Here is a 19,551-nt window from a genome sequence, read left to right as displayed (position 1 = left end):
CAGCCTTAAAAGGTCTGTTTCAAAATATTAAAAGCACCTAGTTTATATCTATGCCTCTTAGTATAACACTGCATGGATTGTGTATGTGAAGTCTTAGACAAAGTGTGGTTGTAGGTTTTTATATGGCTGGAAACAAGGTAAACCTGAAGAATATATGGGGTCTTCAGTGTTTATATAGTGTGGGGTAATTTTCACCTCACAGTCTAGCACACTAAAGCTGTTTTTCAAACCCAGACATATTAATATACTATGCTCCTTAGAAAACTTTCATGAATACAGACGCTTTAAGTGAAAACAGAATAAATCATGAATCAATCTAAAGAAGAAAGGCAGACACCCCCCACCCAGCCTCCAAACTAAAACACATGAACAGTTCTCGAACCTATAGTTTATTCTGTTTTCTTGTACTGTTCTCTTGCCTTAAACTGCTTGTGAAGTAACAATAATAACATAAAGAAATGTTTAGGACTGGATATTTAAGCTGTAAGTTCCTTTGGGCTGGGAACCGAACCCTGTAATGCTCATCAAGGTGGATCTATACTAATGATAACACCAGATGCTCCTCAGGGCCAAACCACAGTAAATTCAGTTAATATTTTTTTTTTAAGCATATTATTGCATCCCTTAGGAAAGCAGCTATGCAGACATGCTTCCACACTGAGCATCTGCGGGCCATCAGTGATAAAACTGGATATGCAGTTGCAAGGCTAATTAGAGAACTGCCTGCTGGAAGGACCCATCATCCTGGTCCATATAACTTACAGGCCATTGCTGGTCTGCATTGCACAAGTGGTGTGTGAAAATGAGACAGGAGATAGGAGAGGTGGGACAAGAAAGGTTTTGAGCACAGGAGATGAAAGTGGGATAGGTGAGCAGAGTCAGATGTGATATTTTTCTAGCTGTCCAAAATATTGCTACTATTTGGAAAGTTAATAATTCCTTTAAGTGCTTTTTCCTTTGTCTCCTCATCTCACAGCAGAAATTTTGGGATTATGAAGTTACATCTAGACAGAAATGTAAGGCAACAGTATAGAAGAAGAAAGAGAAGAGGTAGGGAAAAATAATTAATTAAAAAAAAAAAAGAACATTTCCTCTATTTGAGGCCTCAAAGAGTTAAGACGCAAAATTATCTTCTTCAGAAGTTGTCTGCTGGGAAGACAACTTAACCCTGTGGTCAGCAGGCCCTGGCTTTACAATACACCCATAACAGTTACACAGGCATCCTGAACCAGGGCCAGTGTTGCCACATCTTTAAAGACAGCTGACGGCTAAGAGGGAGATGCTTTAATTGAGCAGGGTTAGCTTGTGAGTGAAGTTTTCCATGTTACTCTGTGTGTGGTTTGAGACTGGCTGGGTGCAAATGCAGCCAGTTTTTTAGAGGGTTTACTAGCTCAGAATGTTTTTTAACGGGTAAGAAAAAGCAGTGTTTTACTTGGGAAGCTATTTTTGTGTGCCCTTAGTGGTTTTAAAGTGATCCTCACAGCAACAAAGGGTGTTTCACCCCCTCAAAAAAAGGAAAAGAAAAAAAAAAAGACCTCCTACCTAAAAACGTGGAATTTCTAGTCTGTCATTTCAACATGCTGTACGGAACAGCTTTTAACCAGTGATCGGAAAAAAAGGTTTTAAAAAAAAATATAGCAACAAGACTGGAAATAGAAGCATTTAAGTCATGATATTACTCCACTTAACAGGACTATATACAGATGTAGAGATCAAAGACGGAAAGTATGATTAGGTCTTATGCTCCTACTCTTTCCTTAATTAGCATTTTCACCTCTGTGACTTTTCTCAAGTGCATTTTTGTTCCACTGAGCTTATTTTAAAAAAGCCTATGTAATCCAAAGATATCATGATACAATATCTATATTTGTAGTTACTGGACACATATTTATATAAGAAAGGAGCTATTAACTTCAGAGGGGCAGGAACAATGCAAATGACAACAGCATATGTTTGGGATCTTACCAGTAAGCCAGTAATGTTCAGAAATGTCAGTTCTGATGTAATGGTGGTCGTGAGAAGGACCCAGAGAACGTGTTAGAGCAGTGTCTTTGCCAAGGAAATCAGAAGCTGTTCCAGCATAAAGATACTCATCTGCAAATAAAAAAGAAATAGGGTTTCTACAGCTGTGGGGCAAACAAAATTAAAACTGTTTATGCTTTTTTTGGGTGAACAACACCTGTGTGTAATTGGCCTATGAACTAATTTAATTTTAAAGTATTACTGACTTATATTTTTATGTGGTTTGGGGTCCTTAGAAAAGTAAATTCTCTGGCCTTTAGTGGGTACTGGGCTCTAAGGGTACAAAGACACAGACAATCTGGACACCCTGCCCCATGGACCTGGGGGCTGTGGTGAGGACATGACCATCTATCCATCCTTGTGTCCCAGGCTTGCCATGGCCCCAATGGCTTTGCTGCTCCTGGGCTTGAGCTAGAAAACCATGATGGATGCAATCCCATGGGAACTTTGCAGCTTGGCCCATTTCTGGTGTAGGGGTGTCCATCCAACACTTAATTCATGAAGAGGAATTCAGGCACCATGGGAATTCTTTGCAACTATTTAACGTGGTAACATCAGGAATGTGGCTACAGACCCAAATTATCATCATCTTTACACAGAGAGTGGTCTTGCTAAAATAAATGATGTATTTTCCTTGAACAAGGCAGCCAGAATTTGCCTCACAAAGAAACTACACCTATAACACAGTGCCATGTGCCTGCTTCAATTGCAGTCACTATTTACTCTTCTGCCAGCTTTGTGGGCAATGCAAACCCTAAGAAATGCACAATATTTTCTGTTTCCCTTCAGATATTAGTACTTTTCAAAAAGAAGCAAAGAAACAGTATCACTGTGATTATTTTTTTTTTTACCACACAGTACATTTTGCAATACTCTTTTTTTCCCCTGTAAAATAACAAGATAGCTGTATTGGTTGGAAGAGGGATTTTTTTTTTCTGTTTAATGATTTGCAACAATAAATCCCTAGAGTTAATAAAATGAAAAAAGTTTGTATTCATAAATTATAATCATATAAAAAGCTATATGATACATAAGAATCCCCTTCCAAGAGTTCCTTCTCCAGGTTTTCTGATAATCCAGGGTGAAAACATTTCACAAGATCTTTTAGAGAGAAGCCTTTGTTGAGAGTGAATGCAGAATAAATACCATTCAACATAGATGTTTGTTCTTTCATTTGTGAAAGATGTAAATGCACTTAAAAAAATAAGATCAAGGGGAAAAAAAAGAAACAACAAGCCAACCCACAACCCATGATCTACAAGCATTTTATTTGTCCTAAAAAGATCTATCATCTTTCTTTTTACCTCATTATTATTGTTACTTCTTTATTCTTTCCATGACAGTTTTGGAAAGCACATCTTTCAGACAGCATGTCGCCTTTGTAAAGAAACAATAGTGCATTCTGAAAGGTATTTGTCATAATGAGAAATGGGTAGGGTAATTGGTGTTTGCTAACTGACAGGCACTCAGTGATCGATAAATCTGAAGGGCTAACAGAAATTCTCCATCCTTGCTTAGGCTCTGCTGACAAGGCATTTTCAGCACTTCTTTCGGCTTTTGGTATCTCTCATTCCAAGTTTCAGACATGTCCTGGACAGTTTTGGTGAGTGGTAGCTTGTAATAGAGGATGGATGATGAGCAGGTGATTTTTCAGTCAAAAACACTAGTTTTTTTTAATTTATCTGTGGAATTTATTTGGGGAGAAATGTCATGTAGTACTCAAAGAGAGATTAGCTATTTCTCCAAAGAATGAAAATTACTCAGCTGTATTAACTTACATGTGACTGAAAATATAATCAGATATTATTTAGCTCATAAACATCTAAGTTTTCTGAAGGATCATAGTCATCTTTATTGTGATTTGGCAGATAAATAACACTAGAGAGAGAGAAGTGATATGTCAAGGGCTACTCCTCTCATCAGTAGCAGAGATGGGAAATGATCTCCCCTGAGTTCCAGGGCAGAATCTTATCCATTAATTATACTGCTCTCTTAGCACATTTGGGAATAAAGTAAGCATCCAAAGATAGACCAAAACCACATTCTCTGGTCAGGCCTTGTAACTCTTTACAGTGCTCCTTGTACATTATTGTGAAGCACTTGACACCAGGCACAGTTAAAGAAAGGATACTAGAACACCCTGACCATTAGTTTTATCTCACCCAAAAATTCTTATGTAGCAAAGTTCATGTCTTAGGTAGCTAAAAGACAGAAGCTTCTTCATTTCACAAGACTTAGTAGAACAGTCAAAGCACTAGAGTGCTACTGAAATTAGGCAATGCTGTAATAAATCAGAGAGTTTTATTGCATTGAAAAAAAATTTTAAAAAGCTAAAAAAAAGTTAAAGTTTCTAGAATCCCATTTTAAAAATAGACTTCATGGTCATTAAACAGTACTAGGGGTCTCTGAGAAGAATAATCACTGGCTTTAATCTATTGTTTTTAATAAAGGAAGTCCTGCCCCATCTGTAGGGTCAGAATCACAAATCATCTATCTTATTATCTGAGAATAAAGACTGAACATTAGTCATATTCTTTTTATAACGCAGGGTGACCGGTACTTCAAAGCACTGTCACCACTGCTCTTTGGCTGCAAATGAAAACGTCATGGTGCTTCACTCTTATCTTGTATTCATATGCTTGACGGACAAGTTAAATGAAAATTGTCCAAAGCTATGAACCAAACCATGACAAAAGTAGCTCTCATAGTGATTTGAAATGTGGAGGTCAGGCTGACATTCCTTGGCCCCGATGTCAGACCACACAGCGCTGCGATGCACGCAGCAGGCAGATTGCACTATCTTCTTCCTCGGCTCCCAGCTTCAGAAGTGGCTACTCGAGTAAATAGAAACCTCAAAAATGTATTTATGGAAATAGTGGATGTCAGCAGACTTCAAAGGGCAGAACATATTGATAATTGCAGAAAGAGGCCCAGAAGGGCTTCAAACATTCTCTGTCCATGTGGGTTTTTTTGTTGTCTACTTAAAGGAGCAATGACTGGGTGAGGGTGAAACAGCCTTCCTACCCAGTTGACAGAGGCTTCACAGCCGTTCTAATGCCTCTGTTTGTATTGCTACCTCCCCAGCTCTTTGGTGTCTGAAGGCTTCCTCAGCTCTGAAAGCACAAACCAGCACTGGAAACATGACCAGTGCCAGAGATGCTCCAGCAATGCCATCTGTTGACCCTGTGACCCTGGGCTCCCATCCAAAGCCATCACACATCTGGGAGGAGCACCTGGCTCTGATGGTTTCTTACCTGCCATCACTGAGGCAAATGGCTGCTGAGGATCAAAAGGGCATTTCAACCTGCCAGACTCCAAGCTCTGAGTATCCAGATGGAACACCATTTCCTAAGAATAAACACATATTGATTATCCTGGTGTGCCTCTAGAGAGAAAAAGTCACTTAGACAACCTGTTCTGCTAACACACAAAGTGAAGGTGTGTTAGATCATGCCTCTGCCCTCTCAGCATTGATGTTTACAGTCTGTGTCTCTGTTTTATATCTGGACGTTTTTCACTCATTGTTTTACTGTATCCTGGTCACTCTATAGTGAAAGACAAATCTAAAAAAACTACAATTATTTTCAGGATAAAAAGATTCATTGTTCACTTCTACTCAAATTAAAAGCTGGATTGTACTTAAAAGGCACTAGCTTCTATTTGGAAAAGTGCTGATAGACTGTGTTGCAACGGGAGACCCCGAAGGGATTCTGTCTGACTCTGAAATTTCTCCAGGGACTGCTGAATAATGTTCACAGCAGACACAGTTCAGCCCTTTTTAAATGAAAGCAGCATTTTCTCTCTCTTGTTATTTTTAACAAGACTAATGATAAAAAAGGTATCAGAATAGATCCTTCCTGGTAGTTCCCCATTCCAGTGCGATTAGTTCCTGGGTTGCAAAACAAGGACATGGAGGAAGATAAAGAAAATAAATTATTTAAAAATTATTCTTGATGTTTTCAGTGGGCAATCAACAATTCAATTCCTCTAGGCATTAATTTGAACTTTTACTATAGTTTTAAATTGCCAACAAGGACTCTTTTACTTATCCCTTTCATTACTTTCCTGGAAGTACACTTAACCTGAAACCCATACAGAGTCCTGCTGAAGGTAAATTGATAGCTCAGAAGAGTAAAGTAAAGCCTCTGCAGGTATAGAGACCTGACCTTCAGAATTCTGCTCCCAGTAAGAGAAGGAAGTTTGCCTGCAGAAGTGCTTTTAACATACTTCCCTACCTAAAGTGATATTTAAAATCTCAATAGTGTCCAGGAATCAAATCAATGTGGGTTTAATGTCTACTGTAGAGACAAAACTTTTGAAGCTAGTTTAAAAAAAAAATTAAAACATCTTCACGATTTAAACAATTACTTTAAAAAGAGTGAAATCATTTTAATTGTTCATTTCTACACTTTTGCCTTGCAAGAGGCCTGGAGAGTACAGATGACAGGAAACTATGTCCAAAGATGGCCACATAGGATTAGACTTCACAATACATAAATTCAATTAATTTTTAATGCACATCAGATTATAAATGACCAAGCCTTTCTATTTTATTGAGGTGCCTCCTAAACTCTCTAGGCTCAGAAGACAAAGCTCAGGATATTGAATAATTAAGTTCCTTAAGAGAAAAGAAAAATCAATTGCAATCTGTGAACATAAATTCCATTTCCTCCAGCAATCCCAGCTCATACGAAGAAAAATTTAATCATTGAACAACCCTTGTTACCTTCCCACACCTGTGGAATATCAAGCAAACTAAATTCTCAGGCTACTGAAGTGAGCCCGCTACAACACAGAACTAAATTAAAAATTAAGAACTTTTTTTTCTGACAGTGATACCGCAGTGTCCCATTCTCCTTTCTTTTTGCAATCCTGAGCTCAGAGAACCCTTGCCTTATCATATGTGAAGAGGCTGTCTGCAAGCCCAGCAGTACTCAAGGGACTGAGGGAGTTATAGATCAACATCAAATATTTCAAACTTCCCCCAGACAAACTAATGGACACTACCAGGCATTCTCACAGAATTAACCTCCTGCTTTCACTTCAGGCAAAGCTTTCAAAGAAAAGAACATCCCTTGGAGAGCTGTGGCTAACAGCACCAACCGGGCCAAGCCTCTTCTTCACCGGCCAAGAGAAGTCTTGGCAGTGACTTGAGCAATAACAAGACGAGGACTTTAATCCCCTTTAATTGTGTGATCCCGTTGGGGATTTGTACTGCTTCAAAAGCAGTGTCTGCTGTGGTTTTGAGTCACCTGATCCACACTGTTTTCCTCTCTGTTTTCACAGCACTGGCACTGGCCAGGAGGGCACTGTGCAGATCCACCAGCAGCTTTCAAAGGTCAGCAGAGCTCTGCCTGGTTTCACGGTCTCCATGAGGCTATCTCAGGGCCTGGCTCTCCCAGGCATGCCACAGCTTCCTGGAGAGGTTGCTAATTACCAGAGATTCATTATCTGTTCTTATAACTCAGAGATTTAAAAAAAAAAAAAAAAGAAAGAGAAAAGGAGGGGGAAACAATACTAAAAGAATGCATTTGCAATAAAAGTGCTTTGAACTGTACTGTAGGACTCAGGATCCTTCAAGGTTTCAGTTCCTAAAGGAGACATTTTCAACTACCTGTCAAATTCACATCAGTGAGTCTATCCTCAGCACCCTCCTGCCTTGTCACATTTATCTGGAGAGGCAGTGCAAGGATGGTGGCCGTCAGGGTGTTTGGGCTCCAAGAAGGAAAGGGAAAATATGCCCGATGCCATTCAAGGCTGATAACTCAGTAGGAAGCTGTAGAAGAGCTGCTGTGTCTGAAGAGGCAGGAGCAGTGCCGAACACCGTCCAACCTACCACTGCAGCTGAGCAACTAGAAGGAATGTGGGAGAGGCAGGACTGGGAGACAGTGAGAGGATTAGGAAATACAATACCAGGATTCGTCTTCCATTTCCTCTCATAAGGTAATTGGTCACGTCTAACTGGGACAGACCCCTTGTCTAGACTGGCTACCAGACTGAACAATCAGACCAAATCCATAATTTCATAAGGTCTGATGAAAACAACCTTCACAATGTTGCAATAAAGTAAGGCAATGGTAGAGTGAATAAGGCATCTTGCTAATGACCCAGAGGTAAACCAGAGCCTTACTTATACTCTTGCTGAGAGCTGTTCTGTTCCATTCAGCTGTGTATTTGATCATTCAGGCTAAGAAATCAGCATGATACAAGGCATCTAAAATTTCAGTTGCTTCAGCTGGAATATTTAAAGTAGCAAAGCAAAGAAGTCTACAGAATTATTTAATTGTAAGTCAAATTATAGAGTATATACCAGACAATACCAGGAGCATTAATGGCTTATTAGGGGAAGAACACCATGTAGATTTCACACAGCTTCAGTTTTCTGTTACCTCTGGGTTGGTCAGACAACCCACAGATTGTGGGAAACATAATGATGGGTCTCAGTCTGGACAAGTATTAATCCCTTTTTTTTTTTTTCTGTAAGGATCTGCCCCTGATTCCATATATCAGTGATAGAACAAGAGGGTATAGCTTTAAATGAAAGAAGATAAGTTTAGATTAGATATTAGGAAGAAATAATTTACTGTGAGGGTGGTGAAACACCAGCACAGATTGCCAAAGAAGTTGTGGGTACCCCAACCCTGGAAGTGTTCAAGGCCAGGCTGGATGGGTCTTTGAACAACCTGGTGTAGTGGAAGGTGTCCCTGCCCACGGCAGGGGGGTTGGAACTAAATGATCTTTAAGGGCCCTTTCAACCAAAATCATGCTATGATTCTATGATTCTGATTCGGATTATTGCACTTAATAACTTTAGAGTTTATTTCTTATATTCTAGAATTTCAGCAAGACCAAAGGGAAAGAGAAAGCTATTTCTATAGCAGCATAGGAAGCCTGTACCACAGGCAAGCAGCCAGACAGGTCACATCTCAACACTGTCTGAGAACAGTGCCAGTGGTATAAATATAGCGAAGGTGTTATACATAAAGGAGTTAAAAAGAAGCTTGTGTACTAAGTGGCTGCTTGACACAACACCAAAATTCTTGTGTTGTGGGGGTTAGGTCTCAAACATTTACCACTTAGGATAGAGATTTCTTTGTCACCAGCAAATGAAGACCAATCAGCTGCTAACTTCAGATCTGGAATATGCCACCAGAGATGGAGGACACCCAACATCTCCTTAGTGACAAACTGAAACACATTGCAAAGTCCTGAGACACCATCCTTGGACTCAGGCTCAGAGGCCCTTTTTCAATGGTATATTACTCTCATTCACGTGGAACAGAAAACCATCTCTGTGGACCAAGAGTATATGTGCATTAGAAGATAGAACTACAAGTGTCATCTTGAACTCTGAATGTATGTGTATGCAAGTAAGGAAAGTATGCACAGAAATGACTTACTAGAAAGCAAGATATCTGGGTTAGATGTTCTCTTCACTTAGTTAATCACATGGAAGTGTCATTCTGAAGAACTTTGTGTATTAAGCCCGAGGAAAGTGCTTTGTTCAAAAGCGATATGCACATATCGAATGTGAGAACAAGAGTTCCTGTCTGACCTGCAAATCCACCATTTACCCTGTTATTTATACAAGCTGCTGTCAGGTCATTTTTTACACACTCACATAGTATTTTCCAATCTATGATGAATGCTAAACAAGATCAGGACTATTCCTTGACATGTCAGAGTAGTGAGGAAATTAAATTACCTCTTTGTGAGTTCCAAGTTCAATGTATCCACAGAGAGGGTGAAATGCTCCTGTGCCACAGACATAAACATGGGTTCGGTTGTAGGGCTGAAGGACCCTGATAAAATTGGCACATTCTGTCTGTGGGGAAAATAAAGATAAAGGTTAATTTTTATGTTTATTCTTCTCTTCCACATTATACATTCTACTAAGTTATAGCCACAGCACTGATGTATTTAAACTCAAAGCTACTGTAGTAGAGACTGTTTACTAAGCAGTTCAAAGATGTGATAGCTGCAATTTTGCAGTGGCTATCTACTAGGCAGTTCATCAATTAGACTTGCAAACCTAATTTTGCTGTAATGCTTTCAGCCACAAGGAGCTCTGTGCTCACAGTGCAGTTTGGGGGATATATGTTCAGCCTGTGTTGTAGCAAACAACATCTGCCAACAACCAGGCAGAGGTCAGAGAGCCACTGGGTTAGTCTGGCTACCAGTCCTCCTGCTTATGCTCCCAGCTTAGGGTTCTGTACAAGCATTAACACCAAAGATTACAGGGTTAAAATAACTGTGGTGGGCTGAAGGACTTCAGCATACTACCAAGGGTATGCTTTGTGTATGAGTGAATTTCCTCTGCACCAAGCACATCTTACTGATCACTTTTATTTGGTCATTTCTGAGTCCAGTGGGATTCTCGAGTCAGTCCCAGTTGTATCTGGTCTTGGTCCTTGCTGGTAAAGCAGCACAGGCAATTGTTACATGCTGCAAGGTGTGTATGGGCTTGGAGGAAAGGCTTGCTGCAGCCTTTCTCCAAATGAAATTAAATCAGAAATGTATTACAAGTACTTCAGAGGGAATACACAAGATCTATTCATACGTTAAAGCTATCATCTAAGTGAGAAGCAAGCTGCAGAGACAATGTAGGAAGCAAAACCAAGATTTTTATAATCTATGTCCAAAACAAATATTCCCCTCTCAGGACCCTTTCCTTTTCTTCTTAGCATAGAAATAGATGAGCACAAATCTTCCATATACACCAGTACCAGAATATTCCCAGTGCTCAGCAGAGGTGTTGTTTAGGTTTTGACTGCTGTAAAGATAAGGGTAGCAATAAGTTAGAGAAGAAAGGTGAAAGACCTCAGGCAGAGAGCTGAGAGATTGTTTTGAGCTGGAATCCACCTTGGTAACTGACACACTGGATGGAAATCGCAAGATTTTTGGAGAAAAAAGGAAGAAATTTTATTATACAGCTGGGAAATGTTTACATTTATAATGGACTCTAGACACATGATGTAATCTGTGCTATGCAAAAGATATGAAATTTGTACTGTATATATGTATGCACCTTAAATATACTTCCTAAAGAAACTTCCTGAAGAAGATTTATGGTTTCAGGGAAAAGCTAATCAGTCTGAGATTTTCTTTTAACCCTAACTGCAGCTGTCTGCAAATTAAGTTAATTTGTATTCTGCTCTGCTACTCTGTTTTTTTAATGAATTATAATAAAGTTATATTCAGGATATTCCCAACAAAAAAGAAGCATTTTAATGGGAAAAAAGGGGGATTTAAGGGGAGTATTGTCTGTCATACATTTCAAAAGAGAGTCCATTCATCTCTCAGCTACATTTATTACATACTGGTACAACCTAGCATGATTGCTGCTTGCAATATTGAGTATTTTTTTCTTAAAGCATTAGTATTTAAATTAAAAAAAATAAAAGTGCAACTTTTTTTTAATTAAGAAAAAACACTTAGCACGTTAGTTCAGAAAAAGTGTAACGAGAGGTTACTAATGCATTTTGTGCATTTAGAAACAAACATACAGATATTCAACATTCTCAGCAATAATAAAAACTATACCTCATACTTACATGGGCATCTTTCCCAGCTAATTTGCATAATTCTACTTTTTCTTTTGCTGCAGGCCAGTAAATCTGTAACATAGTTAAAATAAGACAAAGATTATGAAGATTATAAATTGTCCTGTGACTGCAGATTAATTATGCCATGAATAAACATTCAAAACAGATTTATGATGTTGAAGGACTTCACATGTATATTAAAATGAACATGACTTCAAATACAGGATTCCATTACAAAAAGTGAAGAGGCTTTAAATCAACCTTGCTGTTCTTTGTTTATTTCTTCATAAGCTATATGTACTTTTAAAAAGCATTCAGTTAATCTGGATAAGATATCTTGTCACCATTACATATTTCTCTCAGCTATGATGAGTCAAATCATCTGGAAACTAAACTGATCGCAAAGCAAGGCAAATTACATTTGTGAGGAATTTGGTCCAGTGGACTTGGCAAAGCCACTATAAAAAATACTTAGCTCTTTCTGCCAATTTTCAAGTGAAAAGAATTTTGTTCAAAAAACTAAGGATAGCTTAAGGGAAATTTATAGAACAAAAAGTACATTTGATAGAAATCAATAATGCGTGGTTAAAAAATGTCACCCATCAACACTAACTGAATTTACTGAGAAAATGACATAGAAGTTTAGAGTAAAATCATGTACCTTAAATAATTGGTAGTATATACTGTTATTGTTTCTCTTTCTTCTTTAATCAGTCCTGCATAATTCTATAAAATAGGTTTTGATGTAGATGGATCTAGATGACAAATCACTATCAGTTACTGTAACCCCAATTATGTTAGTGAATATCAACGAACAACAGCCCAGGTTCTGTCTCATTGATTTCAATTAAGCAGTCAAAATTGGATATTATTGAGTATATGCTTGAATCTATTAAATTTAAAATAGAAGCTAAATACAAATTCTTACAGAATCACCACACTAAATATGGATCTTTTGTACTTCTTATTTTGACATGAAAAACTGTAGCCATTTCTCATGACTAATAATAATACCACCACAAGCCACACTAATTTTTAAGCAAATATTGATTAGGAAATTGCCTCAAGTCCCAGGAACCAGTATGCACGTTATTAGTAGTCACGGATGCTTTAGAGTAGTGTTGAGTCTCCGATCATACTTTATAAAATCTTAAACAGCAAATATATAGGAACAAATTATAATACAAACTAGAAAGAAACTCATATCATCATGGAAGGATGGACTATTCAATGACATGCACTAGGATGCACCTAGATCCTCAGGTCTCTTGTAACTTTATGCTATCCTGTCATACTCCCTTTCTCTCACCCAGCTGTTGGTACCTTATAGGATGTGGCTTGCCACATACACAGGAGCAGTCCCACACGGGTAAGGAAAGCAAAACATGAGTGCCCTGTGTCAAATACCTTTATCACTCTCTTATTTCTCTCAGTCTGGAAAGAGTCTTTTGATTGCACTTTCTCTTTTCTTCCCAGTGAAAATTAATGTATTGGCTTTCCGCAAGGAAATTAATTTCCTCTCAAGTGAATTTAGTTACCTTTCTGATAAGAAGCTCTTAGTAAAGATAAAGTATTTTAAGTTACTTAAACCTTAACCCTTTACAGCAATATTTATGTAAAGTCAGAGATAAGACAGTATAACAGCATTTCAGCACTGGAGTAGAAATTTACTTTCCCAGAGCATTTTCTCAGAATGTTGTGATAGCATCCAGGTAGGAAAACACAATCTAAAATCAACTGTGCCAGTGTGCCTGAATGACACAATGACACAATGCCAGAAAGTACACTGCACTGCTAGAGGAAAGTACTGGGAACATTGCAAAGCCATCAGGAAGAGCTGAAGGTAGCTCCAGTAAGATTATCTGGTCTCTGCCTGGGCAGAGTGGGATAAGTCTCGCTTGTAACTGGCAAATTTAAGAGGTACCAGTGAAGAAAAGCTGATGAAAAGGAGCAGCTAGAGGAATACAAGATCATGGATCTCTAAACACATTTGGACAAGACCTGTCTGAGCTGATATCTGATCCTCAGGTCTCTTGTAACTTTATGCTAAATTCTACCAAGATCCTTGAATCAGTAACAGAGAAGCCCAGAAGTCTTTGAGGGGCTTCAGAGATTTTCAGCCAGATGGTTATTCAATTAGGTAGACAAGGTGTCCCTCGGTAGACTTTTGAAAATGCCCAGCTCAAATGCCACACAAGCCAGTGGGAACTGTTGCTACTTGTCATTCCTCACTGGGACAGACTGCTGCTGTGGCTGCCCCAGGAGTTCCTTACTGGGACAGACTGCTGCTCTGGCTGCCTCAGGAGCTGCCTCTAGCCCCCGCTGGTTACTGTTGCTGATTGACTATTCTTCTCAAGAAAAGGGGGAGAGCTGCTGCTGCCTGCCTTCTTCCTGTGGAGAATCCTTTTCCTTTGTTTTTTTTCCAGGACAGTGGGAGAAGCCCCTCAGCTATTTGTCTTTGCCTGGGGAAACCACCTGGCAGCTGCCATTTTGTCCTTTGTTTTTTTCCTGGGGGTTGTGGACTAGAAAACAATTTCTGGCTTTGTGGGCTTAAAACCATTTTCCTTTGTATCTTTGTAGTTTCTGCTGTTTCCTTCAGTAAATTGTTATTTTTTACTTATATCTCTCCCTATTGTCCCTTCATCATTGGAGGGGGAGGGGAGAGATTGAAGCAAAAGGAGAGTGGCTTATTTAGAGTTCTGTTTCTCCGGTTGGTTTGTCCAAAACCAACACAAGGCATCAGAAGTATTAATGGACTTGACTTGCCCTCAATTCTTCTCCAGATTCCTTCATGGGAATTAGTGTTTGTGGTACCAGACTGAAATATACACACTCCCCGTTCTATGATAATTGACCACAGTCAATTATCAGTTAAAAAATCAATTGTTTTACTCTCTAGTTATTCAACAGCCTCAGCATTTAGCACCACACATTAGACAATGAAAAGTGAAGCTAAGTGATCCAACTTTAAAATCAATTCGCAATTATATATGGGGGAGTAAAAGTGATATGTATTTGCTTTCTGCATGAGAAATGAGAGGTTCCCAGAAACTGTCAGTTCTAAATTGTAATAGATCAAGAAAATTGCGTAATAAATAATGAGTTAATGTACTGAGCAAGAAAACATAAACTTCATTTTTTATCACAGGACATGTTGTGTAACACTACCCCAGGTCTGGTTCCCTCAAACACTGACACAAGTAATGTTATGCATCTGACTCTTTTGTAGGGAGAGAAATTAAGTTTTAGTATTATATTTTATTTAGATGAGTTATTTAGTTTCACAATATGCAAAAATGTAAGACTAGATGCTCCAGGAGTTTCTTTTATATTTAAAATCATTGAGCTTGTAGATATTTAAAGCTTTGAAACTGGTAATTTTTTCATAGTTTTTTTCTGTTTATATGCTGAATTTACAACAGCAAGATATTATTTAACAAATTCTTCTTTTCTAAATTCCTCAATAAGTAAAAACCTCAAAGAATGGGGAAAAAAACCCCAGATAATTAAACACTACATAATAACGGTGACAACAACACTGATATGTAAAATTATAATAATTTTGTGTTTCAAACAGTAAAAATTATATATTTAATATATTTTATAGTTGCATCTGTATCTGAAATGTTCGGAGAAATCTTAGAATAGCTAAATGAGTTTACTAAATTTAAATCAAGAATGCAACTAATTGAAATACATGAACCATATACTAAAATAAGATTATTTTCTTCTCTTAATCTTTAGTTTATTTTCCTTGTAAATTATCCATATCAAAATCCAAAGGTTGGCTACTGTCATGATTTCCTGATGTTATCTTCTATAGCCCAATTAAAAAAAAAAATCCCAAAGCTTACCATTACTTTTAAATCATTCTTCAAATATTTTCTTAAATTTATCAACAGGAAAGAAATTAAATTCTCCTAATAAATGCAAGTTAATAAGTTCTTTGCTAGCAGAGTGAAAGAAAACCTCCCAGGAGTAAAAAATTAAGCAGTACATAAGTATAGGACAGATAAGGTATCACTTTAAAGGGTAGCTGGAAATTGATTTCTGATTAAAACAAAACATTTAAAACCACAAAGGTCCTTTCCAGATCAGGAGCAGAGAATTTCTAAAAGTAACATTTTTCCTTCCTCCAAACATGCATTTTTATTGTAAGAAAGGAATTAAAAGGAAAAAGTTCATATTTTAAAAAGTATTATTTATAGACATAAATTGATATGTGGAAGCTGTATGTATATAGTTATATATATATATATATAAAGTATATCTGGATTGACCTTCGTTTCAGCTGCCATCTGTCAAAAATTAACAATACTGGTTACAAGTGAATATTTTCCTCATTTTTGTGTATCCATCTTTCTCTATCCAATTTTGATCCTAGACTAACATTTAAGACTCTAAGTTCTTAGGAGAAGTGATGCCTCAAAAAGTGATTCCAAAAAAAATGCTGGGTGAAAGTATAGCTTTTTCAAGAATCACTTCTAATTAAACTACTAAATCTGGGATGATGTAGGACTTTACAAAACAAGTGGAAAATGCTATATATTGTCACAATACAAAAGACGAGGATCACAAGCTATCTAAGCAATTAAAAAACCCATTGGTCTTATTTCATCTGTTTGTAAGGATTCAAAACAAATTTTTAGTTAGGGAAGGAATAATGTATGTTTCTGATGAAAATGGACTGTGCTACAGAAGACAATATAACCTGGTAAGGAAACATTATTCCACTCTAATACTGTACCGAGCTGAATTACATTAAGGTAATGTAATTACCTGATGGAGCTCCTCTTCATCAAGGCTCCACTTAAGCATTTGCTAAATTACCACACAGAAACTGATTAGCTCAGCTGGCAAAAATAGGCATTATTAAGAGAAAAAAAAATTGGCCTGATAAGTAAAGAACCTGAAGTAGAAAGTTACTCAAAGTCCTCAAGAAATAGCATCAGAGCTCATCCTGTTTTGTGTACCCTGCCTTTACCAGTACTCTGCAACAACACATGCAGGTGACACAAATTTGGGAAGCATCATCACCAATATAAATGAAATAAAATTGTGCAGGAAGAATCAAAGGACTCTGAAGACCAAAATTATAAACAGTCAGAGGAAATGGGTATAAATTGCTCATAAATAAATATATATTATAGATTGTAGATTTTAACAAATATTAAACCTGAAACGTCAGAGTAACAAGGTTCTGGTACACAGCAACAACATTCCTAAAGAAGTTGTATGAAGTATCCCACAAGGCCACTTATACCGAATTTGGACCAGGTTATGAAAGGAATAACTGCTACATGAGGTAGCTGCTGCTGATAGCAGGGAGTGAGACCAATTGGCCAATGTGACTCCTTCCAGTTTCAGGTCCCCGAGATAGTCACGCTCACGCCAGCAGCAAGCACTTGAGTGTCTCATTGGGGCTGACAGCTTCCAGCAGTCCTGGGGGTTTCACTGGAGCCTCCCGCGTGCTTAATGCTGCACACGTGCTTCAGCACTTCTCTATCAGTGCAGTCTCTGGTAGGAGAAACCCCAAAGTACTCTCTTAGTGGTGCATGTAGCACCAGCAGGATGTGTCTGTATCAGGAGTGAAGGACATCAGCTGATCAGCATGTCTCGTAACACTCACACGCTGAACTTGGGGCCTGTGAAGGAAGGGATTGTTTCCTTCCCATTTAAAAGGAATAAGAGGTGGTAGAAGCACTTAGACAAAAATACACTGATTTTAAGCAGCTGCTTGACACAGCAGGAGAAGGCCGGCTTTCTTCCCTTGTTTTATTCTATGTACTAGATATTCATCACATTGATGCTTGAGGGAAGGTATGCAGTAAAGTTACAGCTTTCTGGGTGTCAAAATGTCTTAATTAGGCTTTGTGAAGCATGTACACCATAATTCAGAAGCTCAGGTTTGTTGGTATGACTAAATTCCCCCTGAGAGTCCCAGCTGCAGTTTCCAAAGAACAAATCCAGATTGCGTTGTAAACCCACTGTCATGTTGGCATATGCAATATGCTCCCCCTGAGAAACTCTTCTCCATGAAAAACTACTCCCCCGTGTGAAAAAAGAAAAAGGATTCATAAGTTAGCTCAATGTGACCATAAAATGGGTACAGTAAAGAGAGCAACATGATCCAAACACACTAAAGTAGACCAGGAGACAGTCTAATCCCAGTTTTGCTGTTGCCTTACTATATGTGACAGCCAGGTCTCAATTTTCCCACCAGTAAAATGACAATAATGTGACTTGCCTTTTTTTTTTCTTTTTTTTTTTAAATTTTCTGATGAACTTTGTAATTCATAGCTCAAAAATTAAAAGCAAAGACAAACAGTAAGATCAAGGAGCACTGAGAAAACATACGACAGTGATCCAATAAGAATGTCACCCTGCTGCATAAGACAATATCATGAATGTCCTGCCCCAGTGCCATAAGAGTGGGTGTTCATGGATTGCATCCTGAGAACTGGGACATTTGCTACTGCTGTATACTGACCCCAGGTCACTGAAAATTACTGCAAGCACTACAATCTTATTGAATTTCTCAGCAAACATTGGAAAGAATTTAATGCATTTTTAGTATTATTTTGTTGAAAACAAAGAGTGTTTAAATTATCACAGAATTATGGAATATTCTGAGTTGGAAGGGACCCACAAGGATCAGCAAGTCCAGCTCTTAAGTGAATGGCCTATACAGGGATCGAACCTGCAACCTTGGCATTATTAGCACCATGCTCTGACCAACTAAGCTAAATAACAAGATAATAAGCTGATTTTAGCACACCATATTTGTATACTAGTTGCTCTCTAAATACTTCACATCTCCTGCATTCGTATGTGTAGTATGGGAAGTCCACAGCTTGGGGAACTGGACAGATAGTTCTCATATACAAATCCTCAGAGGAAGGCTACCTCAAGTAGTTCTTGTAAGTGGCTCCCACTGTACTTGCTGTATACTGGAGTTCAGTATTTTAAAGTCATCAACAAACAAAGGAAGCTAATACGTCTAAGATCCTCATCTGAATTTCTCCCTGGATTTTCAAACTAACCAGGCTGTCTGCTTTTTAGAAGTTTCATTAAGGCTTAGTTAACTCTCAGAAATATTTAAGAGATCCCTAAAAGCCAGGAATGTATCCTCAGATCTTGTTTATATCTGCCACAGACCTTCACTTGTGGTACTATTTGCCATACCTGCAATACACATCCAGGAAAATAACTGACCAGAATTTCCAACTCCAATTATTTCATAGTAACAGAAAACTGGATCTCCGAAAGATATAATTTGATACAACACTGAAAGGGGGAAGAGAGAATATGAGGTTTGTTTCAAAGTGATTTACAACACAGCAGGAATGCCAGTGTCAATGTATGGCAATCTTTATTTTCATTATGTGTCAAACTGAGTAAAATGCACTGGAAGTCAGAGGGAAATAAAAGTTGTGTAATTGGATGACACATTCACAAACCTTCGATAGCTTAAATTTGGCAGGTGGCTCTTAAGAATGAAACCTCATATTGGAACCAAATGGGCTTTAATATTCTGTCTGTCTGAGACAAAGAAACATCTCCACATGCCCTGGTTCTCCTCTTAAATTGCAATCTCTGGCACAACTCAAGTAGCAGACAATGCTTTCAGCCCTTAAGGGTTTTCTGAAAAGTGCATTTTCATATGTAAGTTATGAGCACATGGGAAAACTTAAAGAGAATGGACCAGATGCTGATCTCATTTACACTGGATTAAATCATGAAAGGCTTCAGTGCTTCTACACTTCTTTTTCCATGGTGTAACCACAATAGACTTCTGACTACTGACTGTTTCTCCTAGAAGGAAACCGTACTCCAGGACTTTTAAGGCAAAAGACGTTGCTCCTGACATGTTTATCACTTCAGACTAAAGACAAACCCTACCTTTGAAAAAACCAAAGACTAATATGAGCAAATATTTTCAAAGAGGAGGATATTGGCCATTCTTTACAGCTAAACACACAGC

The 19,551-nt window shown here is 38.1% G+C and overlaps 1 protein-coding gene across 4 annotated transcripts in view; it reads right to left on the bottom strand.

The window, feature by feature from the left end:
• SEMA3D (semaphorin 3D) overlaps nucleotides 1-19,551 on the bottom strand; it is a 139,279-nt gene that overhangs the window by 54,415 nt on the left and 65,313 nt on the right. For all 4 annotated transcript variants that reach the window (XM_032688655.1, XM_032688657.1, XM_032688656.1 and 1 more), the window contains exons 4-7: nucleotides 11,577-11,639; nucleotides 9,728-9,847; nucleotides 5,277-5,370; nucleotides 1,966-2,094 (exon numbers count right to left, since the gene is read on the bottom strand). In XM_032688655.1, the coding sequence (XP_032544546.1) occupies nucleotides 1,966-2,094; nucleotides 5,277-5,370; nucleotides 9,728-9,847; nucleotides 11,577-11,639 (406 nt within the window). The remainder of the gene's footprint in view (nucleotides 1-1,965; nucleotides 2,095-5,276; nucleotides 5,371-9,727; nucleotides 9,848-11,576; nucleotides 11,640-19,551) is intronic.

Source organism: Chiroxiphia lanceolata, chromosome 5 (genome assembly GCF_009829145.1).
Source record: "Chiroxiphia lanceolata isolate bChiLan1 chromosome 5, bChiLan1.pri, whole genome shotgun sequence".
NCBI classification, from domain to species: domain Eukaryota; kingdom Metazoa; phylum Chordata; class Aves; order Passeriformes; family Pipridae; genus Chiroxiphia; species Chiroxiphia lanceolata.
This window is presented reverse-complemented; position numbering and strand designations above follow the sequence as displayed.